General features: G+C 44.3%; 3 protein-coding genes across 9 annotated transcripts in view; 2 read left to right on the top strand and 1 right to left on the bottom strand.

Annotated features, from left to right (window-relative positions):
• The first annotated feature begins 1,699 nt into the window (after positions 1-1,699).
• LOC109513357 (proteasome activator complex subunit 4B-like) lies at positions 1,700-21,345 on the top strand. The gene is made up of 47 exons (XM_019865754.1): positions 1,700-2,215; positions 3,039-3,179; positions 4,562-4,678; positions 4,772-4,816; positions 4,896-5,045; positions 6,193-6,256; positions 6,525-6,599; positions 6,682-6,804; positions 7,252-7,344; positions 7,529-7,707; positions 8,003-8,089; positions 8,172-8,358; positions 8,425-8,514; positions 8,683-8,747; positions 8,836-8,986; positions 9,090-9,188; positions 9,452-9,521; positions 9,995-10,062; positions 10,408-10,611; positions 10,792-10,949; positions 11,106-11,201; positions 11,285-11,340; positions 11,419-11,475; positions 11,561-11,616; positions 11,903-12,001; positions 12,089-12,151; positions 12,249-12,344; positions 12,444-12,575; positions 12,709-12,918; positions 12,992-13,116; positions 13,215-13,268; positions 13,424-13,553; positions 13,801-13,882; positions 14,278-14,431; positions 14,999-15,065; positions 15,142-15,267; positions 15,342-15,494; positions 15,721-15,825; positions 15,898-15,989; positions 16,058-16,189; positions 16,499-16,704; positions 17,619-17,704; positions 17,944-18,072; positions 18,553-18,708; positions 19,134-19,272; positions 19,412-19,545; positions 20,432-21,345. Exons 1-47 carry the CDS (start codon positions 2,010-2,012, stop codon positions 20,564-20,566), a joined length of 5,442 nt encoding a protein of 1,813 aa, XP_019721313.1. The 5' UTR covers positions 1,700-2,009; the 3' UTR covers positions 20,567-21,345.
• Positions 21,174-24,020, bottom strand: chac2 (ChaC, cation transport regulator homolog 2 (E. coli)). Its single transcript, XM_019865769.1, has 3 exons — positions 23,663-24,020; positions 22,983-23,018; positions 21,174-22,157 (listed from the first exon to the last, which is right to left on the bottom strand). Exons 1-3 carry the CDS (start codon positions 23,795-23,797, stop codon positions 21,768-21,770), a joined length of 561 nt encoding a protein of 186 aa, XP_019721328.1. The 5' UTR covers positions 23,798-24,020; the 3' UTR covers positions 21,174-21,767.
• LOC109513358 (neurexin-1a) overlaps positions 23,279-27,824 on the top strand; it is a 64,306-nt gene continuing 59,760 nt past the window's right edge. For 6 of the 7 annotated variants that reach the window (XM_019865759.1, XM_019865757.1, XM_019865758.1 and 3 more), the window contains exons 1-3: positions 24,352-24,441; positions 24,647-24,731; positions 26,898-27,029. The gene's annotated coding sequence lies outside the window, so the exon portion shown is untranslated. Of the gene's footprint in view, positions 23,297-24,351; positions 24,442-24,646; positions 24,732-26,897; positions 27,030-27,824 lie in introns of those variants that run through there. The other variant, XM_019865756.1, reaches the window with a different exon arrangement.

Below are 27,824 nucleotides of genomic sequence, written 5' to 3'. Positions count from 1 at the left end.
GAGAGAGAGAGAGAGAGAGAGAGAGAGAGAGAGAGAGAGAGAGAGAGAGAGAGAGAGAGTTACACTGTGAGGGGGGGAGAGAGAGAGAGAGAGAGAGAGAGAGAGAGAGAGAGAGAGAGAGAGAGAGAGAGAGAGAGAGAGAGAGAGAGAGAGAGAGATGGAGGGAGGGATGGATGGTGGTTCCCTTGTTAGGATTTATGGTAGTTTCAGTAATTTATCTTGTTTGGTCAACATGGTAGTCAATGAAGTTCATTTGTCTTTGAGAGCTAACGAAGCGATTAGGAAGAATGTTGATCGTTAATCGATGATCTGATCTGAAACAGCAATTTTCGAGGGGGTTCAGATTTGGCCATTTGGACAGGTTGGGATCATCGTCTCATCTTTCCCTTCTCGCTGTCATGCTGAGTGAAACGTGCATCATCACCATCATCATCATCATAATCATGAATCATTTGTTCCATCACTCTAGACTGCAAGGAACCGCACAGATGTGTGCACGCATGCAAGAATGCGCCCGTGCCCATGCCAACACGCACACACGAAGAAATTTCACCATCATCAAATTTCCCGATCTTGACTGAGCCGAGGCAGCCATTGTTACTTTAGAAAAATGTCACAAAAAGTATGACGGCTGAAATAATGATAATCCTGTCTTCGTGTATGCTCTCATTGACGCACTCGATGTGTAATCTGAGCCTGTTAGTTTTTCTCACTTATTTTCTGTTACGCCCCCCCACCAAGAACAAGAACAGATTTCGTCGTCCCCCGCTGAAGTGCAGCGATTTGCCTGGAAAAAAAAACTGTAATTGAGAACACCATTGCCATCTACTGGTGTGGATTTGCAATTAGAGTTTATTACAGTGCATTTTCCCCATGGGTCACACATAGGGTCACCGTATGGTATTGCGATAAAGGCCTCTTCATTAATCAACTAATCAATCACGAGCCGGACTGGATCTCTGAGACCATGCCCTTGTCCTGTAGGCCCCACCAAAATCTTCATTAAATGTGCATTGCAATGCTCAAAGCATGTCAGAGAATTACATCAGCTCTTAAAGTCAAAGGGTTGACAAGAGAGCAAGTCGAGATTAGCGAGCTACCTTGAAAGAGGGAGAGAGAGAGAGAGAAAAAGAGAGATTGAGGGAAGCTGTCGTTTCACTTCATTTGTGTTCAGTTGGACACAGTCAAACGGATATTGATTGATAAATAATTAATGCCACGAGCTGATCATATTGCAACAAAAGAGTACTTTCACTTAATTTTTGTTGAATTAGGCCGAGTGTGTGAGTGAGTGAGCGAGCGAGCGAGCGAGCGAGTTTATCCAGTCAGTCAGTTCAGGGTCAGTGGAAAAGCAGAGAGACAGTAATCCAGTTAACAGGCCATGATCCTAATATTCTGCAGATTAACCGAAACATGCAGGCTGAAATGGGTTCTGGGAAATGTATTGCCAAATAGGCACTTGACAGTAGCTGGCTGCATACAATAGTACTGTATAACACATTAGTGGGGATGTTAGTTCAGTTTATTATCAGGTTGTGATGAAAATTGCACAAGATGACTCTTTGGTCTTCTAATACTCTGTTAAAGGTTTGATTTGTTGACCTGCTTTGAACCACTGCTGCACTCGACGTTTAAAAAAAAAAAAAAAAAAACTTTAGTTGAAAAGAAAAGACAGTTGAGACAGTTTTGCTGCGCTCTTTTTTATTTTATTATATACTTTTGTCACCTTTGTTTGGGTAGTTTGGGTCAAATCTTTTGGGGCGCTGGCGTCGTGCGTCATGACGCAAACGGGGTGACGCAGCACCTGCCGGGGTCAGCGTTAGCGTCAATGCGGAAACGGCGGCTTCCGGCTGGCTTTACCTCTACTCAATTAGCGGTGACACACTTTCCCGCCCTGGACAGATCACTTGCCTTCCGCCCTGTGTGGCCGCGTGGATTAAGCCGTCCCAGCTAGCAAAGCGCTTCCATGACAGTACCTCGGTTCTTTTCTCTGTGGCAAACATTCGGATATGACCGTGGTTGGTACACTTTCCGCCGACCCCTCCGTGTTAGTTCCTCAGAAGGAGCTTGTCTACAATGGGTTGCTGCCGTATTCCGACCGGTTGGACCGAGAGGCCTCGGGGCTTTTGGCGGACATCAAGTCAAATCTGTCCAGGGCTGTCCTCCTACGGGAACTTTGGCCCGGGGTGGCTTTCTGGTGCAAGAAACTCTTGTCGTAAGTGACGAAACTCGGCATAGTTAAAGGTGATGAGCTTGCCAACAAACAAGAAGACTCTAATATTTAATATTTGGAAAATATATTTTCATAAAATGTTACTCTGTATTGGAGTACACGCGGCCATTTTCACTTACTTTGCCATGGCATGACGAACGGGGCCATTTAAAAGGGGAATTTAAATTGCCAAAATATGATTCTCTTAACCCCCCCCCCCACCACCATCAGAATAATGACAAATTTCAAAGGTATTGTGTTTGAATCGCTGTTATAGGTAAAGAAGATACAATTTTACAGAAAAAGAGTTGAGAAACCGTTTTTTTTCTTCCCCTTTCACCGAAAATAATTGAGAATCACTGCTCTAGCTCAACCTCTAAAAGCATGGAAAGCCACTTGTACTTTTTGCTAATGAAAAGTTACCTTAGAGCAGGGTTGTCAAACTCTGGTCCTGGAGGGCCGCTGTCCTGCATGTTTTCCAAGTCTCCCTGTTGCAACCCACCTGATTCAAATGATCAGATCATCAGCAAGCTCTGCAAGCCTGACGTTGAACCTGTTCATTTGAATCAGATGCGTTGCAACAGGGAGACTTGGAAAACATGCAGGACAGCGGCCCTCCAGGAACTGAGTTTGACACCCCTGACTTAGAGTCTCCTAATAGTACGCTATACCTTGAGGGTGGCATAAAGTGACATCCAACATATCCTGTACATGTACAAGAATGTCATCTTTGACCATATGGCTTAGTAGCACCTGATTGACTTTTCAGTGTGGCCCACCCGTCGCCTGACCCTACCTAACCTCACCTACTTTCGCGTCCTTGCAGGTTCCTAAAGCTCTACGGCCGGCGGTTCAGCAAGGACGACCACATTCTTTTCATTAAGCTGCTCTATGAGTTGGTGACTCTGCCTGGGCTGGAGCCCCACATGATGCAGAGCTACGCCCGGCTACTTATTCAGCTCCTCAAGTGGGTGTCACAAACATGTTCCGCTTTTGTCACTTGGCTATTTTTTCGCAAATTGATACGATTGGTCAGTCCTTTACTGATACTAATTATTAACCAATCTGTCAAAAATATCTTGAGAAATTTAACGACACAAATGACATGCTGTATTTTCAATTTTCTGAAAGACAAAAGCTGCAAGCATTCTGTCTGACAGTGGCGATATTTTGCACATCCACATTTTGCCTACAAATTCAACTTAAACAAATAATAAATTTACCAATGTTCAAATGACCTGGGCTCTTGGTCCATTATGAAAACTAAATGCGGCCTTGAGCACCAACGTTGGCCCACCCACTGCTCTAAAGTCAGTTGTCTCCAGTGCGGGCTTTACACACACGCAACGATGCCCCTTAAATCAGATGCCAGTGCCACGTCAACATTCATCACTTGGCCTTTGTCTCGAGGTTGTTGCCGCGACGACCACATCCATCACTCTGCCATCGCATCTTCACGTAAACGTCAATGACTCAATTGGAGCTACCGCAGCTCGCAGGAGAAAGATGGGTGTTGTGTTTTAGTCCATTGCTCTTCCACCTTATTGTGGCTTATTTTCCCAAATCTTCCCAATGAGCGTCTGCTCCTCATTTGCTGGACAGAAATAGCGGTGGGTCTGGCAAGCTTTTTATGAAGGATTTATATCATTAACTACAGGGGCAGAACTTGGCAAATGAGCCCAGCACAGGCTGAGCAATAAGCCATCAAATTGTATGCCTATTTAACAGTGAATTACATTTTTCCCCCCCTTTAAATTTTCCATTGAATTCATCAAGGAACTCCTTTGGACGTTTATAGATGGCAATTGGAATCCACCCGTTCACTGGCACTAATGAAGATATTAATCACTGACATTTTTTCTCTCTTTCACCTTGTTTGTGAAATTCAGGTTTGTAAACAGCTGTAATAACTAACAGTTGCGTGTAGATGGCAGGGCTTTGAGTAAAAGATTAAGATTCGGGACTCAATCTTATCGAGTGGTTTTTGAGGGAAAGAAATGCCAACAAGTTGGACGTTTTGGCACCTCACATTCAAACACAGCGTGTACATGAATAGTATAAGTCATTGACATTCAATTCGAGCCCTGCGGTGAGGCAGCATATTTCACGGTCTGTTTCTTAGTTATACCTTTGGTAAATAAATTATTCTTTTTTCACCAAAAGCTCTTCGTCAGTCTCAAAATACTCCATTTTCAAAATGGCTATCAGTCTATAACTTTACTCCATATTTGTTATGGATTTGGATTGTTAACATTTGGCTATTGTTCAGAAATAGAAACGCACTTGACGTCCTGTCATAGCGCCAAGAAAAAGGCCAGCAAGAGTGTAACAATTTTCCTCGCCAAACAGGAAAAAGGAACTGCTTTCAAGGGACGACCTCCAATTGCCATGGCGACCGCTCCACCAGCTCTATGAGAAGGTGGTCCACTCCAAAACGGAGCATCTGGGACTCGTCTGGTTCCCCAAGTGAGTTGCGCTAACTGTTAATGAAATGACATGACAGTGTTAGTGTGCTTTGCCGTTCCGTTCGAGTCAAATGGGCTTGGTCTTTGTTTAAAGTGCAGTGGATCACATCCTGAAGGCTTTGGTCAAAAGTTGCAGACCGTAAGTTTTTGTTTCGTGATTATCACCCTCAGCATCTTTTGGCATGGCCTTCAGTGCTCCAGTCCATGTTTTCTTCTAGGTACTTCCCAGCGTCCTCCACCAAGGAGATGCTGGACGAGTGGCGCCCCCTGCTGTGCGTGTTTGACTCGGTCATGCAGAAGGCCATCAGCACCATGGAGCTCTTCCTGCCCACCATCATGCCCCCCGAGGAGCACGCCCAAGGCTTTCGGTGCGTTTCGCCTTGCTTGTTCTCATCCCCAAATTTAATTATATGAAAAATATATTTAAACTTTTTTTTTCCTTTTTTTCTTCACTTGCATCCATTATTGTTGTCATAAATATTAAAATTTAAATGAATTCCCTCATTTATAATTGGACTGGGTCTTGGTTGTTGTCATCACTTTAGAGCGCCTCATTGTCTTAGCGTATAAAACCTTTGCAATGACTCTGAGATATATTCCAGTTACCCGGGGCTTGATTGACAGATGACATTTGAGTAGGGCGGGGTTTCAGCACATTCAGTGAACACGCCAACAGCAGACAAAATTGATTGATTTGTTGTTTCCTTTTTTGAAGCCTTAATTTCCCAAATTTTATAAGCATTCACATTTGGCTGGCTGAACAATTATTAACTCTGTCCGTGGTGTGTCAAATTTAGACGGCGTATTTATTTTCACTTGACAGAGAATCGGAGGCTGTTGGATTGCTTGCTTGTAAGCCTTCTAACAGATCTGAGCATGCGTCATGTATTACAAAAACCGCAGGCTCCATCAGCACCTTTGCACCATAAATAATATTCTGGCCATCAATCACACTTCCCTCGGTCATGTCGGGCTAGCAGCTGGATTTCTTGGAAAAGCTCGAGCCACTTTCACCCCCCCTCTTCCTCAATCCCAGCGGCCAAGTTGAGTTCCAGCTCCTAGCAGCAAGCAACAAGATCTCTGAGTCAGTTTCTTCACCGTGTTTGGCCTTTACAGAGACATTCATCTGCACCATGTCTTGGAGCAGCTTCCTGCAGTACATCACTTTTAATACTCTCCTTTTTTCCGTTCTGCTCCATTGTTGATAATGTCGTGTGTGTGTTATATTTTTACCAAATGCTGTGCAGCAACCATGTACTGGCTGGCTTACCTTTAAAAAAATATTTAGAAAATATAATTATAATCAAATCAAACATTTTCATGATCGCTTGTTGCTTGGTCAAATTTGTTGAGCACAATTATGTAAGCCACTCATTCTATTTTCAAAATGCCATTCGCTTATAACAGTCAACCTTGCAGTGAGATGGTTTTGACGGGACAGTGCTCCACTTTGCCTTCATGGAAAATCACCACTTCATTTCATGTACCGGTAATGTTTATTTGTCCGTTTTCCAGGCTGTGGTTCGATGAATTGATGGAATTTTGGCTGTCGGTGCAGAATCAGCCGAGCTGGGAAGGGGTGAGACAAAAACACACGACCATGTGCACACTTGTCTCGTTTATGTGCAAATGCAATATTAATATTCATATTGGTTGCGATTTATGTGCTCATTTCTTCCCCATAAACCTGTGAGGCCTCTGAAAATATTTCCATGTTATTTGAGCCATGAATCACGTCGCCTTTTACATTCCTCGAAATGATGGAGTCATCTCCTGTGACGCGCATGCTCGTCAGACTGATTGTGAGCGCTTGTGTTTTTTTGTTTTGTTTTGTTTTTCCCTCGCAGCACTTGGTGAACCTCTTCGCTCGCCTTGCCAATGACAACATTGGCTATGTTGACTGGACCCCATACATCCCCACGGTAAGTTTTTACTGGAACCGTGCAATCACTGAATCAGGTTCCATCCGTCTAGCAAAAGGGTGTTTGTCTTTTGTGTGTTTAGATCTTCACCAGGATCCTGCGCAGTCTGAACCTCCCCGTGGGTGTCAGCCACATGGTGGGGCTGCGCTACCTGACCAACTCCTATGACATCGGACACCTGGTGCTGTGGATCACGGCCCTGCTGGTATTCTCGCGTTGAAATTTATTAGTGATGTTAGGCGTGTCAAAATTAATCGGCTCATCCACAACTTTTAACCATCCAAATCCTCCGAACAATATTCTCTGAATTTTCTCATCCTTCATAAAAGCAAACTGATTATCTTTTGGATGTAATCAAATAATGTTACAAGGGAGCGCCAATTAGTCGTACTATTCATGGTCAGCCTTGGTTCCTATTTCCTGCGAATAGCATATTGTATTACACGGTGCACTTGAAATTCTCTCTATTTAGAGTGCACTCTCGTTATTCACAAATTGAAGAAACTTTGTGAAAAAAATATGACCAAGTGGGAAATGACTGCTAAGGGCTCTCCTGTGACAGCTCTCCAGGACAGGGAGAGTTGGCAGGATCACGTAAGTTGGCTGGAAGTTGGACCACTAACTTTTTTTTTTCTCTCCCTCTGATGTGCAGGGTGGACCAGGAAATCTGGCACAGAAAGAGTTGAGCCGCCTGTTTAACAGCATCGCCTCCTTTTATCATCCTTCCAATCACGGTCGCTGGCAGGTTAGCATCTACCTCAGAAGCATGCACTTACATTCAAAGTGGTAACTGTTACTCTGGATTGATTTATCACCTGTCATTCGAAGCTTGGCTCATTCTCGGCATCATAATGACGTGCGCACAATGTTTGCCGGCCGTGTGCCTCTGGCCGCTAACGCTAAAATGGAGCGTGTCTGTGGGGAAACAGTCTCGCCTCATGCGCCTGCTCCAGCGTCTGCCGGCGAGCGTGGTGCGCCGGGCGCACCGCGAACGCCACGCCGCCCCCGGCTGGATCACGCCGGTGCCCGAAAGTCAGCGGCTGACCGACGAGGACCTGCAGGAGTTCACGCGCAGCCTCACAGGTGCTGCGCTGCTGGCCATGTTCAGGTACTGTCCGATCTGGCTCCGTCCCGAATCAAACTTTCAATTGTGACAATTTCCTGACACTTGAAGGCAAGTTAGTGGTCATTGATAATCAAATATAGTTTATCCGCATCTAGTAGATATGAACATGTTCCATGTGTGTTTGTTTTTTTTCTTCATAATTAGGACTCCAATTTGGATTTGATCTGGATAGGAAATCTTATTTCAAATGAAACAGTTTATCATCAAATGTAATAAAATGTAACAGATTAAGTTTTGTTTTTTTTCTTCATACAATTGAGTCTAATTTGATGTGCAGTAAGACCGGCAGTACGGACGCTGCCTTCGCCCTGCAGAACTTGGCCCTCCTCGCACCACAACTGGCCATTCCGCCCGTGCTCGAGAAGTGAGGCTCCCAATCCCGCTGACAACTTTGTACGTTGGCTGAAATGCGACCCTTCCACCTGACTCACACATGCCTTGTGCAGAACGTACGCGGCGATGGAGACCCTGACGGAGCCCCATGCCCTCACCGCCACGCTCGGCTGCATGATCGGCATGGCGCGGAGCTTGGTGGCCCCCAGCGAGCACTACCCGCAGGGCCGCGCCCACGTGCTGCCGCTGCTCATGGGCTCGCTGCAGGGCGTGGACCCCAACGACTTCAGCAAGTGCATGGTGGGCGACCGAGTTTGATTTGGAATTGAACATGAGACCACATTGACTCTGGCGGCTGCTTTCCAGATCACCTTCCAGTTCATCACCACGTTCACCACGCTGGTGCCTTTGGTTGACTGTTCGTCAGCTCCAGCCCGACACAGCCATCTTTCAGAGGTATGCCACCGATTGAGTCACCAGGCACAACCTAACACCTTTCGCTACCACTTAACTTTCTTGCGCTCAACAAATGAGGGCAGATTTAGAAAATGTAAATGTCCTGCGAGCTGCATTTATTGCCATCAAAGCAACAGATCATAGGTGCGTCTCTCTTCTGCTTTTCAGATGGAAAAAGACTTGTGTTTTGCTTCCGCTGAGTTTGAAGACTTTGTCCTGCAATTTCTGGACAGGTAGCATAAAATCAGATACTTGTCATTTCATGTTTGTTGTCTCGAGCGACCACACCCAAATTTGCCATGTTTTTTTTTGTTTGTGCAGGTGCTTTGCTGTGATCGACAGCAGCACTCTGGAGCAGACGCGGGACGACACGGAGACGGACACTCGGACGCAGCTGGAGAGCCTGGTGGAACTGGGCCTGTCCTCCACCGTCAGCACCGTCCTCACGCAGTGCTCTACACACATCTACATGGTAACACACACACACACACACACACACACACACACACACACACACACACACACACACACACACACAGCGTAACATCTGACACTTTTCTATCTTATCGTGTTAGGTGGCACTGCAGAAAGTGTACAACTTTGCCACCTCCAACATCTTTGAGACGTGCGTGTCGGGCAGGATGGTGGCTGACATGTGCAGAGCGGCCGCAAAGGTGTGTGCGTGCGTGTGTTAGGGTTACTGTCTGTCTGTCTGTGTGTGCGGGTGCATGTTTAGTGGCTAGTCATCACATTTACAGAAAATTTCCGTCCTCAATATACCAAATTGCTATATAATTCTTGCATTTTCAACACCTTTCTTGTCTTCCAGACTTTTCTATTCAATTTGCCTCCTGTTTTGTTGACTGATGCTTTCTTTTCTTTTTCTTTCTTGTGCATCTCCATGTGCTTTTGTGTGTCTCTGTGTTTGCCTTTTCAGTGTCATCCTGCTGAATCTCTTCGGCTCTTTGTCCCGCATTGCTGCAGTCTCATTTTCCAAATTACTGAAAGTCAGTGTGACATTGTATCTGTATGTTTTATATATATATATATCACACTATGAATTAGATAAAGCTTATTGTCAAACATGCTCGGTCAACAAGTTTTCATAATGCTGTCAGCACTCGCTGGCTGTGACTCAAGTCTTTGCTTTAACACATGTTCATTGTCAATGTGACACACTGCACATTTAACCATAGAGGAAAAAAAAACAATACAATGCAATTACAAAAGTACTGTTCAGTCAATTTGTAGTGCGACTATTTTTATTTTTTTTAATTGGAAATTTATTTTGGGGCGTCAAAGTACAAATGACACATTTCTGCCCATTGTCTCACTGCTGTGTGAGTTTAACTAATATATATCAAATATATTTATGCTAATTCTAGATTCATTTGATGAAACAGCCTCTGGTGAATCCGTAATTAGAAAGCTCAGCAAATGGTACAGGAAAATCAATCTTATTTTGTGTATGTGTGTGTAGATGAGGATCTCCAGGGTGAAGAGGAGCTAGATAAGGAGCTGCTGTGGAACCTCCAGCTGCTGTCTGAGGTGAGAGCGCGCATGTGCATGTGTATGCGAGGCAGATGTGCCGCCCTTGGGTATGCAGAGAGAAGATGTTTTATCTCTGCTGAAAGTTTCTGATATTGCTTGAGAAATATGGAAGGCTAGTGCCAGGGGGAAAAAAAAAATGATGACTACGCGACATTTCTTGCAGCGATCCCCCGGCGCGCCACGCTCTCGTAAATATCGGGCCACTTTGTCGCTAAGCAGAACATATTGTTACCTTCTCTGTTGTGTTTTATTACTCCTGGGAGAAGAGCGAGCCAAACGCTGTGACTTACTGCACTGTTCTACGATGTGTTTGTGTGTGTGCGCACGTGCTGGTGTTTTCAGGTGACCCGCGTGGACGGCGAGCAGCTGTTGAGGTATGGCGGCGAGCTGGAGCGCGTCCTGAGCACATGTGTGCGCCTGCGCTGCAAACGGGCGTACGCGCTGGCCTCGGTCCTGCTGGAGCACACGCTGCGCTCGCTTTCTCTCATCTACCCCACCGAGTATCGCAGCACGGCCGGCGGCTTCCCTGACGACCTCCCAGTACGAGTGGGTCGCTCGCCCACTCTACAAAAATAAACTTGATAACTTGATTGATTATCATTGGTGGTTGTACAACTGCTCGTTATTGTGATGTTTCTATACATCTGATCACTCATCTATAAGCATACAGTATTTTTTTGTTTCCCAACATAGAAAAGCGCCTATAGTTTATGGTTCTTTCTCCAGGACTGGGGTCGGCCCGGTGATGTTGCCGCTTTGGGTGTGTGCTGGCACGTCCCCAGCCCGGAGGAGGAGAACTTTGTTTTCCAGCTCTTGTCCCGCCTGCTGAAGCCCGAGCTGGAGCGAATCAGGGGCCACGTCTCGGGAGACCAGCCGATGAGCAGGTGTGGGAAAAAAAATATTTTGAGGTGTTGAGACAGAATTTGATTGCGTCCATTTTGAACAATTCATCAATAAATGAATGGGTTTAATCAAAGTTATCTGTTTTAAGGAGCATACATACCCTTTTCCCGGGGTGTAATATGTGTCTCTGTCCACAGAGAGGAACTGTTGCAGAGCCTTGCCATCGTGCAGCACTGCCTCCTCGGGGCGGGCAGCTTGCTGCCCCCTCTGGATGGACCTCACGTCGCCGACCTGTGAGTCTTGCCCATGCCGACACGCGCACTTGAAACACACGCAGGGCCTCAATGCGGGTTTCTTGCTCTCTGCCTGGCTTCAGAGTGCCCTCCATGGTGAACCTGGGGGAGTTCAAACTGCACATTGGGGTGGAGTACGGTGAGAAAGTACATACAGTGCAAATGACGGCTGCCCCTATGTGATCTCGCTCATTTTTCGCCCCCTTTGCTCGTATAGATGATTTGCGCGAGAACTATCGAGAGTCGATCTGCCGCACCATGAGGCTGCTGCTGCGTAAGTGAACACGCGCACGCACAAAAACACACTCGCACACAACCTGCATGATACTGTAACGTGAGCTTCCTTTCCCACAAATCAGATCACATCCTGGAGCACACAGAGGATGACATCAAGTCACTCTTTGTCATCATTAAGGTGCTTTGTCTCGGTTATTACCTTCCCCAAGGCTGGTATATTTCCTTTATAGTTTGTTGTAGTCCAAACAGAGTTGTGATATAAATTTGTCTGTTTTTCTGTCTGCAATTCTATTTCATCCATTTTTATCTGAATACAGGAGGATACCCAAATTCTAGATTTTAGCCATTAGGATTATGGCAGGCGACAAAGCCACGTTGAAGGCCCATTTTGAGACTTGAAATGTGTTCCTCTGTGGCCTCTGGAACAAAATTCTGATCAACTCTTTGATGGCTCGTGACCGCAGATCATCAGCGACATCCTGTTTTTCCGAGGCACGCACAAGAAGGAGTTTCACTCCCGCTGGAAGAGCTTCACGTTGGTCAAGAAGTCAATGGAAAACCGGGTGAGCCGGGATGCAGAGGAAAGCTGTCACCAAAGCCTTTTAACAGGGAACCAACGCTTTGCTTTTTTTGTTGTTGTTTCTGCACAGCTTTACGGGCAGAAGCAGCACATTCGGGCGCTGCTCATCGACCGGGTCTTGCTACAGCATGAGGTAAACAAAGATACCATCAAAAGTAATTCTGTATATTAAGGGTTGGACTTGATTATATACTGTGAAATATGTCATTTGACTTTTTTTTGATAAAAAGATGAGGACACTGGTGGTGGAGGGCAGCGAATACAAAGAAGTCCACCAAGAGCTGCTGTGCGATCTATTGCTGCTGTCAACTAGCACTTACAGCCAGGTACAACGTGCACGGATGCATACAAATTTCATACATCACATTTTAATGTATATTCTACCTTTATTCCAAATTGGAATCAACCCCCCACCCCACTGGCAGGTACGTAGCAGGGCCCAGAACGTGCTGACCACCGCGCTGGGAACCTACAGCTTCTCATACCGAGACCTGATTCCCCGAATTGTGCAACTCTTGTCACCGCAACACGCTGCCGGCGCACAACAGCAATTCAAGGTCAAGCTCACACGCACTTCATCTTTCCAGTTTGGTGTTGTAGCCCTCTTGTTTGTTTTAAGGCTTATTCCCTTGTCATTTTTTGGCCAAGGTTTCCCAAACTTCTTGAGTGTAACCCCAGTTTCACCCTCAGGGAGCGCTGTACTGCCTGCTGGTGGCGCACAGCGGCATGTGCTTGGCGAGCCTGCGCGACTGGGATTGCGTGGGGGCTGTGTGGCCGGCGCTTGTCCGCTGTGGACTGTCACCCGCCACGACCCTGGACGAGCACTCCGTGGGCCAACTCCTGGATGACATCGTTGACCGGATCCACCGGCAGCACGACACCATCGGCATCTTTTTCACCGTGAGCAAGCCTCTTTCTGTTTGCATTCATTTGTACCTCATTGTGCTAAAGCGTGCGCCCCGCACATCTTCAGGTATCTGAGAGCTGCGTGGAGATAGTCAAGAAAATGGCACCGTCGCATACTTTGTTGGCGCCCTCGGTTGAGGAGCTGAAGGAGGGGCTTCAACGCCAGCAAATCAGAAATGTTGTTAATGCGCGGTAGGACAAAACCGTTGCAATTCATATCTCATTACTCATAGTAATATAGACAAAAAGTTGTCATATCGTTAATAATGAAACGTTATTTGCTTGTTCAGGAAATATGAGAAGCTGGTAAATGACCTATTGGACTGCCTTGAAGACAGAGAGCTGTGAGTGTTGCACGTGAATTGATGCCCACAAAGGGGTGGATGCCTTAAAACACTGGTTCTTAAACTTTTGAGACAAAGTGGATACGGAGTGACTTTGATTATACTTTGTCGACTGATATTTCTCCTCCATTCTCTCTTCCTGTCCGGTGCTCTAGGCCGTGGAAGTTTGAGCACACGGCCGCAGACTTGCTGTCACTGCTGCTGAGGGATGACCACCCGCTGCCGCCGGACGCCGTCCTCTATTTCACGCAGGGCCTCGTGCACGACTCCATCAGCATACGCAAGGTCTGCCCTCATCTACATGTCACAGTATACCAGTTGTTGGAAAATTAGAAATGGTCTCTTGGCCTCTCGTGGCATCTTAGGGCATCACAGTCACAGATCAGTTTTTCATCAAATTGCCAGGGTCGAGTGCCATGCAGAGCAAAAAACACAAACAGGGAAATTTTGTGAATGGGAGCTGTGAATAATAGGCGAGCTTCACTGTACAGTTTATAGTTTTATATTCAGCATGATTTTCTTTCTCACTCAGGTGGCAATATCTGCAGTGGCGGGTATCCTGAAACAGCTCAAAAGACCAAGAAAGAAAGTAGCAGTCAAGCCGTCTGACATTAGTGAGTAGAAGAAGAGTACACTTGTTGGCCTCATGATGTTCCTAATAAGGTTTGCATGGCACTAATGTGCCACACAGGTGCCGCTGTTGATCTCTTGGTGCAAAGGAGAGCCACAGCTGCTGATGCAATTATAGCTGTTTATCGAAAAGGACAGCCTAACACACACGCATTTAGAATGAAAACACTCATGTGAAGCGCATCAGACGAGGCCGCGCCCCTTCAAGGCAGACCTCAAACATATAAATTCTACAGGGTGTACAAGTAATTACACTTAAGGAAACAGTTTATAAATTTATATCACAAGCTTGTTCACAGAATAAATTAAACTATTATGTCAAAGAAGCAGTGTTTGAGTTTCGAATTGAGGCAACTCGGCGTTTAATTTGCGCACGCAGACGATGTGGGAGACCCGGAGGGCATGTGGGCTGGGGACCGCCAGGCCAACGGCTGGCTGCAGTACCGCACTGCTGACCTGCCGCTCAACGAGAAGACGTGGGACTCGCAGCTGCACGTGGAGAAAACGCACGTGGGCTACTACTCGTGGCCGAGGTGAGGAGGAAACTGCCGTCGGCGGTGTTGATTGGAGGTTTGTGGGAGACGGCAAGGAAAGGGGGGGAAGTTTATGTCTTTTTAACGGCGACGGTGCGCTAATGAGATGGAGCCACCGCATGGCCTGGCCTAGATATTATAAGCCTGACCGGATGACTTACAGCCTGGCCCAGATAAGACAAGTACAGGGGCGGTACTTCCTGTCCCCGTACGCGGGCAACTTGCTGACTAATGGACTTTTTCATTCATCCATCCTCGCCTCTTATCCCCCAGACAGGATAATACCTCGTCCATGTCTTCTGCCTTGGTGTTCTTATTTATATCATAAGGGATAAAAAAAAAAAGTCCACACATCCGTTTACAAAGGCAGATTTTAAAAATATATATATCTTAGGCCACTGTTTTTTGAGCACTCAAAAATAAAATGAAAATAAAGATCAATACATAGTAAAGATAAAGAAGGGTCTCCCCCCACCCCCCCCAAAAAAGCTTATTTTCATCACTTTTGATGGCATTTTTCTATTTACTATTTGGCATCACGGTGTAGCTTCTCTTTGTCCTTTCCAGAGAAATGATGATCTACACTCCTTCGCATAAACTAAAAGATGACCTGCCGTATGAAGAGATGAACGAGGTATGCACGCTCGCATATAAAGCAGAAGAAATGTCTCATAATTGTCGTTCTTATTGTTATTTACTTATGGATTTAGGCAGAAAAGATCATCTTTGAATATTTCTCCGACCCTGAGTTTATCGAGCAGCTCATGGATTTCCTCTCACTGGAAGAACGCAAAGGCAAAGATAGCTTCAACCCGCGGCGCTTCTATCTCTTTAAGGTACAACTCATAGTTTGGGCCGAGGCCTGGCGCGGCCTGAACCTGAGTGACCTTCGCTGTTTATTGATCGGCAGGGCCTTTTTCGCAACTACGGCGACGTCTTCCTACCTCTGTTGTGGCCGCACTTGGAGCAGCTGGCCGCCGACCCGCACGAGAGCTCGCAGCATTGCGTTTGCGAAATCGCCGCCGGGCTCATCAGAGGCAGCAAGCTGTGGAGTTTCAGCAAGGCACTGCACACGCTCGTCACATATGCTGCATATATGCGACTGTGGAACCTTGCTTTTGCTGTTGAATCTGTTCCAAAGAGTCTGACTAAAACCAAATTGTTTCACATATAGCAAATAGATTTGACATGAGTAAACGTTATGAGATTGATTCCAGTTAAACATGAAAGTCAAGCTAGCGCTCTTCCATTTGATAAGACCACTCAAGATTAATTGTGAGTTTGTGTAGGTGGACAAGCTGTGGAGCGTTTTGTGCCCGCTGATCAAGATGGCGCTGACCAACATCACTGTGGAAACGTACACCGATTGGGGCACCTGCATCGCCACCGCATGCGTGAGGAAAAACACCAACATTGCCCCTTTCTTCATTTAATGCGAAAGAAATATAACCCCAAAATGTCCATAGGAGGGTCGTGACCCCAGGAAGCTCCACTGGCTATTCGAGTTGCTGATGGAAACACCGCTCATAGGCGAGGGGAGCTCTTTCCGAGATGCCAGGTGCTTACTCGTTCACGTCGTCGTTGGCGCTCTTCTGCAATTTGTAACCTCGTGCTTGTGCGTCTCAGTTTGCTGTACGTGCTTCAAGGCGGCCTGGCCCAGCAGCAGTGGCGAGTGTCGGAACTCCTGCACAGGCTCCTAACTTACCTGGAACCCAAACTCACTCAAGTGTACAAGAACGTACGCGAGCGCATCGGCAGGTAACGACCACGGATGCAGACCGGACTTGACATGTTGTGATAAGTGAGACACTCGATGTGGATACAAGGTTGTTGAGGTACATAATGTCGTCATGTCGTGCTGTGCTCAAATTAAGCCAGTATTTATTGATTTCTCAATCGATTGACATGGCGTTGACGTTTTTGTCACTGTCAAAACATGTGCTATCATTACAGGACATTTGATAAAAAAGCAAAGATAGATGCATCTCATTGACATGCACTGTTTTTCTTTCTATGTCTGTCTGAACTTGTGTTCGTTCTTATTTCGTTTTCTTTTTCCCCCTCCAGTGTCCTGACCTACATCTTCATGATGGACGTGGCCCTGCCCCACACGCATCCCACCACCTCCCCCCACGTGGCCGACTTCGTCACCCGGGTGCTGGAGCGGCTCAAGCCCCTCACGTCCGAGGCAGAGATCCACAACCACGTGCACGAGGAGAACGCCCCCGAGACCGCCGACGAGCGCACACAGGCTGTCAAGCTGCTCAAGACGGGTCGGAATTCAGATTTTTCCTGCGTCTTGCAAAACTGAGCAAAAAACATGCAACAAATAACAAAAGAAAAACAAAACGACTACAAAAAACATAAAACATAACGGGTCGTCAGGTGGGAAGCTTACAAAAAGATTTTACAGGCCTAATTTTAGCCCGTGCTCCCGGTCACAAAGTGCTGCAGTATGCATTAGAATGTATTAATCATGGTCACTACAAAAATAGACTACATTAAAAAAAAAAAAGTGCTCTGAGCCAACCTCTGTCCGTTTGCCTCCATTTTGTGCGGGTTGGATTACAATCTGATTTAATGATGCATAATGTGAGTTCCCTGCACCAACACAGTTTGCATATTACTGATTAAATTGGATTAATTATTTGTCCAGAGTCCATCAAAAAAAGTCAAAATATTCATTCATCTATTTAATTTTATTTTACATCATTTACATTGCAAAACCTAAGTGTACTGTTTTTATTTTTCTTAATTTATATTTTATAAATCTAATTAATTTATAACAAATTAATTTGTTGGAGTATAGTTGTATATTTTCTTAGTCAATTATTTATGCTGAACTATACTGTTTAAAAAACTTTTTTTTTATGTTTAGCAAATCATCTACTTTTTAAAATTAAAAACCAAGATAAAAAAATAGATGCTACAACTTCTACTTTTCTAGAGCACGCCTGAATTCACATTTACGGCAGAAGCATGAAGAAAAAAAATCTTTCAGAGGTCCGAATGAATACTATCGACTGCCGTTAACTCAATTGTTGCTTTGTAAAATGATGATGAATGTCGTGCTGTGGTGAAGGCGTCCCAGTGAGGTCATCGTGGCAGCTTTACTTGATGAAATTGCTTTTCATTGTGTGTATGTGCATGCATGTGAGTCTTTCTATATTTTTTTTTTTTTTTTTAGTCCTAAAATGGCTGATGGCGAGCGCCGGGCGGACTTTCACCACGCCTGTTCAGCAGCAACTTCAACTCCTGCCTCTGCTCTTCAAGGCAAACGCGCACACACACACACACACACACACACACACACACACACACAAAGAGTCCTAGTGCAGTGTTATTACCCACTCCATCTTACTTGGCCATTAGACTCCATTTCTCTCTTCATTTACTCACAACGCTGCCATGCCGCTGTCGCCCTACCTTTCCGCACCTCTTTCACTCTCACTCTTTCTCATTCTGTCTGTCATTCTCTTTGTCTCTCGCCCCGCTCACACCCCTCCCCGCAGATTGCCCCGGTGGAGATTGATGAGAGTTATGATGAGATGAAACAGGACGCTCGCGCATGCCTCTCTCTGATGTCCCAGGGCCTGCTCTATCCGCAACACATCCCTCTCGTCTTGGCGGCCCTGGAAGAGGTCACTCACACGTGACATTTTTTTTTAAATTTTATTTTTTGACATTTTATCTTTTGTGTGTGATTTAATTTGCCTTTATATACACTGCACCAATAGATTTGAACTGTCCTGATAGGAAAGTGACATCTAGCGTAATCTTGTTGAAACACTCTTAAAAAGATCATTAAAAAAATCTTTGCCTCTAGCTTTGATGTTTTGCCATTTTCACACACAGTCACAAATGTGAATGTATGTTACTGTCCTCCAGCTTGTGTGCGAACATGTATGAAGCCCTTCTCATTATTCCATCTGATAAACTTATGAATTATGTGTCGCATAGCTGGTCGAGAACGGCCTCGTTCTTCACGCTCCCGCTTATTAACATGCTTTGACATTTGAAGGTTCTCGCTATGAACACACGAGGCGATGGGCACTAGATATGGACGTGGTACCACGTCTGTTGGCAAACGCTAACCGACGCATTCACGTTTGCTCTTACAGATGGCCGGCAGCAGGTCGTGGCACGCGCGCTACTCGGTGCTGACCTACCTACAGATTACAGTCTTCTCCAACTTATTCACGCTGCTCAGCGTGCCCGTGGAGGTGCAGCGCATCCGCAAGATGGTGATGCGTCTGCTGCTGGACGAGCAACTCGAGGTGACGTAAAAAATAATAAGAATAATCCACTTGTTCTCTGGGCGGTTGCGAGCACACCGTGTCCTTTTGTAGACAATCTAATTTTAAACATCAGAAGACACTTCACACAGAGTTGATAGACTGGTAATATAATGGGACATGATTTTTTTTTTTTTTGTAATTATTGAAAGCAATAAAAATGGCTGTGCTTTCTCATTTTGAGTGAGTGGAGAGCATGTGTTGATCTCAATCACATTAAATCCGTCCAAGTCGATATTGTCAGCAACTGATACTCTAAATTATTCCCAGGTGTAGGTGTGAATGGTTGTTTTTGTGTGCCGTGCGATTGGCTGACAACCAGTTCAGGGTGTACACCCCCCCACCCCCAATCCTTTCGCTAAATAGTTGATGCCTGTCCTTTCCTAAATCTGCTCTCCTGTGTGTAGGTGAGGGACATGGCGAGCACCACCCTGAGTGGTTTGCTGCAGTGCCACTTCTTCCCTCTGGACCGCAGTCTGCAGACTCAACTGCAGACGCTGAGTCACACGCGCCTATCCAAGGCCAGAGGAGAGCTGGCTTCCACGGGTAATCGCACGCACACAAGCAACACACTGCTACAGTGTACACAGTTCACAGGTTCGAGGACCAGAGTTTGATGCCTGTGCTATAGATCAAAGGTCACCAACCTTTTTGAAACTGAACAAATTGAACATGACTGCTGCAGATTTGGTGCGTCGGCACGCGGGAGTGTTGGGCCTGAGCGCGTGCATCCTGTCCAGTCCTTACGACGTCCCCAAATGGATGCCGCAGATTCTGATGGACCTGAGTGACCACCTCAACGACCCGCAGCCCATTGAGGTACTTATTTGCCTTTAAAAAAACAAAACAAAAAAAAAACGATGACTTGGTGGGCCACTTGAGGAGAGTCTAGTGCCCCGGGTCTCAGACGCACACAACGTGATCAATGAGAGTAAATAATAAATGAGTGCGGCGGGCCAGCCAGAGATAATCATTCAGTGGCTCATTGTGCTGCAAAGTCAAACACAATTCAGTACATTTTAGACACCAACCCCACTTCATTGGAGAGAAAAAGAAAAAAAAGTTTTGCAGGTGCCTGATTTGGTGTCGATCTTTTATTCAAATGAATGCGGCCCATCCATAACTCATGAGTACATCTTGACCCATTGTGATCGCCATTTTGTGCTCTGGCTGCATGTTTTTTTTTTTTTTTTTTTTTTTTCTTCTTCCACTCTCTCTAACCCTGCGACACTAATTCCAAGGCTTGCACGTGGCCTTTTAGCATCAATAAATGAAAAGCCCGCTTGTTAGTTTTTAATCTCAAACAGAAGTGTTGCTACGAGGTTTGCTCGAAAGACTGAGGTTTGACTGTTATAGCCTTAAAAGCCCCCCCACCCAAAAAAAAAAATCAGCTTACCAATTTTTTACATCCCCCCCTTTGCTTGGAGAACACCCAAATGAGTACAAACCGTAGACAAATTATGTCGCCACAAAATTGGAGGACTGGATGCTTATTGGACTGCGGCAGGTTCAAATAGTTCTACTTTTGAGTAAGCCAGTTTTATTAAAGTTGGATTGCTGTTATGCTTCAGTGTAGAAGGAGCTGGCGAGCCACAAAGATCAGCTTGTGGTTTGTATTTATTGAATCACTGGTTTGAGAATCACTCCCGCTTCCCGTTTTGTTGTGGATCTCAACAGTTGGACATGTGATTTATTTGCTTTCAAGATGACGGTGAAGAAGACCTTGTCCGAGTTTCGCCGCACGCACCACGACAACTGGCAGGAGCATCGGCAGCGTTTCACCGACGACCAGCTGCTGGTGCTCACTGACTTGCTGGTGTCGCCGTGCTACTACGCTTGAGTGAGGAAAAAAAAAACTGAATGCTCAGAAGTGTTTTGTTTTTCCCGCTGTCTGTTTTTGTTTGAGTGAAATTTAACGAAGCTGTGTGCATCGCTGCAGGGAGGCCGCCCAGTGACTCAACCTCCACCTTCTTAACCAGATGAAGACAGGGACAAAACACTTCCGAGGAAAACCGGTTAGGGTTCATCTTTTAAAAGTAAATATTTAATTGTCATCCTCATTAGAATGCCTCATGTGAGCTTAGTCAAGGTGTAACATAGCATACATGTTGTTTGCTAAACACCAATATTTAGCTTTGTAAATATGTATGCAATGATGTTATAGCTTAGCGTAATTGAAATGGTGTATATTGCTTTATTACTAAGCTTTGCTAAAACGCTCACATTTTGCAAAAGATGTGCTTAGCAGACTTACAAATACTCAAATCCATATATGATTATCTGTGTAATATGTCTGCAAAAAAAAAAGTACTTTGATGCGGTTCTGTTGAATAAATTGATAATTTGCAATTGTGCTCAGAGATGTCCTCTTTAAGTCAATGTTGCAGACAGTCCGTTGGCTCAAGCGCTCATCTTGCAAAAGAAAAGTCAGCATTTCAAACCCGAGGTCCAGGTAAGGCTAATTTATTGTTTTGCATGTATGAACAAACACTCAAAGCTCCGTTCACAAACTTGTGTCATCCTGTTGAAACCCACAGGAACATGAGTGATTACTTAACTCTAAATATGTGCTCAGACCAGTTTATGTTGCCAAATCAACTTTGTACTCACTGGTTAACTCAAGAACCCCCGCACCCCCTCCCCCTGCCAACCCATGTGTGGCACAATGAATTCTAGCAATCCATTACCCTTTCGGGGGGCAGCCACATCTTTTTTTTTTTTTTTTGCTCTTTTCGGTTTGTGTTTTTGCACCGCTTTCTCCACTGGAAGTGTTAGGTGCGGCACTTCCTTTTGTTCAAGAACACGTTCAGGTAGTTTATTTACTGTGTGCTCTATATTTGCCACCATTACAAAACACATGCAAACCCTGAGACTGATAATCAAATATAATACAGTAGTGCCTTGAGATATGAGTAACCCAACAAGTATTTCAAGAGATTTTTTTTTTTTGCTTCCGAGGAAAAATGCAAGACGTGACAGTGAACTCAATTCAGTTCACTTCACAACACGTAGCTGTATGGCTGATGGTGAATTTGTTCTAATTAGGATGATGATTTGGGGGAGCAGTCTTCCTCTAGTCTCTGGCGTACGAGCCTCTCCAAGCGAAACAAGTGCGCGTCATTGTCCTCGGGCAGGATGTTCCTGACGGCGTCGGCCAGCTGAAAGAGATACTCCGTGTTCTGGCCGCTGGGCCCCGTGGAGCCCACGATCTGATTGGCTATCTCCTCCAAGGGGGCAGGACCCAGATAGTCGGGGTTGTCCTGCGAGCCAATGTAAAGTAGGGTCTGGCAAGGTGGCGGTGTCAGTGGCGGTCGCGGGTTGAAAGCCACAGCCATCACGCGGTAGCCGCCCTTTTCCCGGTGGTCTAGTTGGCGCTTCACTTCCTGCTCCCGGCCCGTGGGGAGCTTGTATGCCACTCCCCAAACACGACCCTGATAATGATCATAAATAGGGTTGCAAACACAAACAATGCTACGAAATGACCAGAATATAATTGTTGTTTTAATTACACAATGTGTAAGGCTCTTTGTTTTAGGATTTTCTATCTACTGTTTTTCGCCCTCCAATTTAAGAATTTCATTGTACTTTTCCAGAAACGACATGCAAAAGTAAGGCTAACTTACACAACTACCGGTATAAGCAGCAATATTCAAAGATATGCATCACTGGCCTCTTCAATGCAGATTTTCTAAGCGTTATCGCCTCCCCCAGATGAGTGGGAAAAATTATCTCCCATCCAAGGTCGCGGTATAAGGCGTCATCCTCGCTTTCGTTTCAGCGGGATACAAGATAACGTCTTTTTTTGTGTGTGCCGTGACCTTGGAGCAGTTTGACAACGGAGCTCTTTTGTATGCTGCTCGGGTCAGAAAATGTGCTCATACAGTGACAGCTTACAAGGTAGTAAACGTTAAGATCATCAGTCGCTAATTGGCGTTTTACGGCTGTATAACGAGGCGTTGTTTCATTAATCTTCATCTGCTATGATAGTAAAGGTGAAGGGAAGCTGATGTCATAAACATCGAGGATCTGGCCTTGTGCTTACATGGGGGGGTGGAAAGACTAACCTGGGGCTCTTCTGCTAAAATAGCAAAGATTCACTGCTTGATTTGATTTGATGTATTCAAATTTGGACTGCTTTTAAGTTGTTCTTTTTTTTTAACTATATTACAAAAAGTTCATTTTCTGATCAACTATATTTGTGAAAAAGGCATTTTATTTCTACACAGGTATGATTTGATTCACTGCCGTTTCCTTACCTCAGGGTCCTCCACCAGTGTCACCACGCGACCCGGCTGTGAAAAGAAAAGGTGGATGTGTCGATTATTCGATGAAATGATTTTTTTTAATCACCCTTTTTCTTTTTTTGCAGTACACTTGAGAAACCAGTGTCACGGTGCATTTGAGTCACTAACTTCCACTGAATGGAAACCAATGTTCTTTGATGCTGACTGAATGTGAAATTTGTCATGGGAGTCTGACAGACACACTCATATGACTAAAATTTTTCCTCAGAACTCGAGAGGGAAAAAAAGTGACCAAACTGTGGCAAGTATCTCAAAATAATTGTCAGGTAAGGCACTTGCATCTCAAAGCAATATTCTATCATTAAAATAAACACATTTTTACATTTCTATCAATTGGTTGAGTCATTGTAATGTAATTACAAATGTAATTTAAAAGTGAGAATGAATTATGACTATTTTACATTCTACGAATGACACGTAGGTGTCAAAATTAACAGAAGGGAATTTCCCTTCTGTCAGTTCTCAAACTCAACGTGGCCTTTGAGGCTTTTCCTACCCCTACTTTTGCCTTAATATATTACATCCGTTAGTGTAATTTACAGTCTCTTGACATAATGTCAAGCTACTTTTTGTGAGATGATGCAACATGACGTTATAGTGAGCGAGCATGGCGTGAATGACGTCAGACTCACCTTCCCCGGCACTCCGCGGTGGTCTGTGCTGCCTTGCCAAAAGCGACGACTGAAGCCATTAACGTAACCGATTCGCTTCTCCTCGTAGGGAAAGTCCACCTTCCAAATTAGCGATCCGTAGCCAAACACCCACATGACAACCCCCCAAAACAGCCCAATTACGCTGTGATATTTAAAAAAATAATTGCTTCAATGGCTACATACGGGGTCATGAAATCATCAGCAATATTCCGGACATTACAAAGCCGTGTGTCGCGCAGAGGTCAAGGTCGAGGCATCTGGCGTTTCTAAGTCCGGTTGCGTTTCACGATTAAAGGATCAATCGTCGAGGGGGAAGCTGCATTTTAAGGCTTCGCACCCTCTAAAGTCGCTACAAGTAATTTTTAAAAAAAGCACATATCAATTACCGAGGGTCATTACAGCCATGGTGTATACAGTGCGCCGCTCAACGCGAGTAATTTTTTTATTTTGAAGTCAGTTCTGTCACTGCAGGAAACGGAGCTCAAGCTAGAGCTAACAAGCACCTGTCGATGTGCGACATCGCCGCCGACAAGCGTAGTTTTTTTTTTTTGTCACCGTGCTCACCCGTTCGATGGTGTGTATTGTTAATTCGTCACTTTTTCAGACGTCATTGCGTCTTTTTAAAATGTCTCCCGTTCGCTAAGGTCGACTTTTGAATCTTTTTATAGCGTCAGTGCCCCTCAAACATAGCTGTTCCCTATGGTCATTTCAGCACCCAGACACCAGGGGTCGCTGACTTTACCGTGAATTACGAAGAGGTGCCCCCATACGTATGTTTTTTTTCCCCCCTCTGTCCAAATTATTATATATAATTTAGAAGAAGCATATTATGCCCTTTTCACAATCTAAAAGTTGTCAGGTATCTTACAAACATGTCTGTGGCATGCTTTTCCCTGAAACACTCAAAATATATCAAGATTCTGATAGAATCTTTCTTGCCATGGTGAAATTAACTCGTTTTAGGGGCTGTCTGTCCAGTACAACCGAGCACCCGAGTAAATGAAGGCTGTTTTGTGCCACAAAGACAGAAATTCTCCAAGCCATTCAAGTAAGTGTTTTTCACAAGCAGTTCACTTTTTTTTTCTTTCTCGCTCTCTTTATTATGTGCCCAGAGAAATTCCATTGCATTTTCACTTGTGGATGCAGCATTTCATCACCAAAACACTTGTCAAATAGTGTACCAATATGGCAACAACATCGTCCCATACAAATACCATCAACCTGCATGCCAAAGGCCAATCTGAACATGATTGTACCCGTATCAGAAGGAAGTGGAAGAATATTAATGTAAATTGTGTTATTTATTCCACTTTTAAAATACATTTTAACATTTGAACCTCCGGCATTCACCCAACTAAAGTCGTTGATTTCATGCTACTCCTGCTGAAATTAAGGTCAGGGATTGGGGTGGTCTTGATAAATGGTCCTCCAAAAAAAAGTCCAAAAGCCAAATGCATGCCAAAAAAAGACGCTCTTGATCCTCTGACTCCCATCTCGGGAAGCGTTGATCCAAATGTGCTCTCTTGACATCCCTGAAAGGGCGTATTGTGACCATGTAACACCGTAGTGAGGCGGATGCATAATGAGAAAGCCAATGTGCGTGCTCTCCACTGACTATAGGTAAACTACAAAATATATAAAGAAAAAAAAAGATGGAACATTTCTGAACCGAGTCTTGTAGGATGTGTCACAATTTATTTCCATTAACGCATCAAGTTATATGCTGAATTATGGTGAGTTATAAAATACAAAATATCCACTAAAAACCAACAGGTGTATGTGTCTGAGGGAACTTATGGAAATGTGGGGAATACACAAAGTTCTTGGGACTGTTTTCGAACTACCTCGTGAAGACCGTCCCCAGTGTCCCATGAAAAATACACATTAGTTACCCTGCAGCCAAAATCTCGAATGTCAAGTGACTTCTGTGGTGCGAGCTACTCCATCCATTCAGCAAGCAGAGAAGCTGACAAGCACAACAAATGTCGCATAAAAAAAAAAACCCAAAAGTTTTTTTTTTTATTTGTTTTCTCGGTGTGTTGCAGCGTCCGTGTTTTTTATGACAAAGCTGGTGTGTGCGAAAGAGATTAGTGCTGATCTTAATTTGTTGGAGAATAAAGAAGCGTCGCCTGGCTTTCTCTCTCCGGCCGATATCAGACAGAAGAAGCTCCGTCAGCAAGTTAAATGATTGATTTTCTTTGTCATTTAATTTTTAATGAGCTACAGTACAAAGCAAAATTGGGGTCATTGGAACCTTACGGGAGTTTTTTTTCCCCCCCTGATCTTGTGTGTGATCACAAGGCTTGTTTTTATATCGGTTTTAATGTGCATGTTTTCCCCTTGCTGAAGAGATTAATTAATAAATGAAGAAAGCTAAATAAGTTCACTGGCTGTAAATGAGCACGAGGTCAATCAAGTCTTTATCACCTCGCAATTATCAGTCTAATCAATAAAACTATGCATAAAATTGTGAGCAACACAGTGCAATTTGATTTATTGAAGATATGCAATCATTAGACTCCATTACCAAAAGAAGCATATTGACGTGCTCATAGTTTTTAAATTATTTAATTGGTTTTCAAACATTTGTAGTACTTTTTACATAACTCTTTTATACACGTGTAAGCATTTTTTAAAACATTCCTAATTTTTCCTAAAACAACTTGATATTTAGTTGACTGATATATTTTTAAAATCATGTTCTATTACATTTTTTCATTATATTTGATCATAACAAAAAATCACATTTAAAATTTCTTTCTCATTTATCTAATTCTGTGGGTCATATTAGCATTAGATTGTATTAGATTCATATTTATATTAAATAATATTTGATCAATATTTAAATTGAGTTGATAAGACATTTTAAGATATATTCAAGTTGTTTTTCCTCATTATATTAGCTAGCATAATTTAATTTTGTGTAATTTACTGTACTTTGTAATGTACACACTATCATTTGATATAATTGTGTTCTTTACATTTAAAAAAAATCCATAGTATATCCTATATTCCTCCTGAATGTATTAAAAAAATATGTATATATATACAGAGAGAGAGCTGTTGAGAGACCCGTTGTCTTCTCATCTTCGTGTTGGTCTTTACACCGTAAGTGAGGACGCCTTCACTGTAGGCTCTACTTATCTAATTACGTGTGCATTTATGTAGATGCTGCGCATGCGTGCGTGCGTTTGTGTGTGTGTTTTCATGACAGCGCTCCTGCAGATCAATGATCCCAGTTGCTAAGCAACCAGCTGATGGCGAGGACGACGAAGGAGGAGGAGAGCGAGTGAGCAAAAAGGAAGACGTGCAGAGGCCTGGAGAAGGAGTAAATGGACGATAGGAAGTAAGAGTGTGTGTCAAATCACCAGCCCGCGTGTGTCATTGTGTTGATACTATGGCACTAGAAATAGAACATGGCGCTGCCATGGTGACGCCAGCAGCTGATTGAATTATCTTTATTTTAAAGCGGGAACAAAGTGCTTAAGCAGGGGAAGGAAGGAGGAGGAGAAAGAGGTGGTGGTGGTGGTGGTTTTGGGGGGGAGCAGAAGAATAACACTGACGATGCATTTGGAAAGTCTTTTTGAATATGAGGCCACAAGCTTGGCACACCTCTGGTCAGTTTTGTTCAATCCCCCATCAAAGAACTCAGTATTTACATTGGTAAAATGAGGCGTTGAGAATACTCTCCGGGTCCATTTCACTTTTCCCACTGTCATTATTTTACAGCCATACTCTTAAGTCAGTTTGTGCTAGTGTGCCTTTGAGGCTACTGTGAGAGCTAATATAATTTTGCACACACGGGGGTAATTTTTACTTCTTACAAATAAAAAAAAAAAAATTGAAATGGCTGTGCACTGTTTTTTACCCCCACTTTTAAATAGATTTGCAAGCATATATTTAAAAAAAATGTTTTTGTAGTTGTCATGATGGGGTGTTGTGTGACGAATTTTGCGAAAAAAATTAATTTAATCCATTTTGAAATAACATCATGAAATACAGTAAACCCCACTTACTCGGGTTTGACGTGTTCAATCTTTGACACTGAAATGGATGTAATTTTGAATTAAGAGTGTCATATCACAAATTGTGGAAAAGTTACACTGTATGTATAGAGATGCTCAGAGAACCGGGTGGGGGG

The sequence above is a fragment of the Hippocampus comes genome, unplaced genomic scaffold (assembly GCF_001891065.2).
Source record: "Hippocampus comes isolate QL1 unplaced genomic scaffold, H_comes_QL1_v1.1 scaffold116, whole genome shotgun sequence".
Lineage (NCBI taxonomy): Eukaryota > Metazoa > Chordata > Actinopteri > Syngnathiformes > Syngnathidae > Hippocampus > Hippocampus comes.
Note: the sequence above shows the minus strand (reverse complement) of the source record. Positions and strands in the feature narration are given on the sequence as shown.

Excerpts from the sequence above, each read along its gene's own strand:
- LOC109513357 (XM_019865754.1), top strand. The coding sequence starts at position 2,010 with ATGACCGTGGTTGGTACACTTTCCGCCGACCCCTCCGTGTTAGTTCCT. Across the intron at positions 7,708-8,002 it reads GCGCTGCTGGCCATGTTCAG|TAAGACCGGCAGTACGGACG; the intron begins GTACTGTCCGAT and ends TTTGATGTGCAG. Across the intron at positions 12,345-12,443 it reads CAACTAGCACTTACAGCCAG|GTACGTAGCAGGGCCCAGAA; the intron begins GTACAACGTGCA and ends CCCCACTGGCAG.
- chac2 (XM_019865769.1), bottom strand. The coding sequence starts at position 23,797 with ATGTGGGTGTTTGGCTACGGATCGCTAATTTGGAAGGTGGACTTTCCC. Across the intron at positions 23,019-23,662 it reads ACCGCGGAGTGCCGGGGAAG|CCGGGTCGCGTGGTGACACT; the intron begins GTGAGTCTGACG and ends TTCTTTTCACAG. Across the intron at positions 22,158-22,982 it reads CACTGGTGGAGGACCCTGAG|GGTCGTGTTTGGGGAGTGGC; the intron begins GTAAGGAAACGG and ends GATCATTATCAG.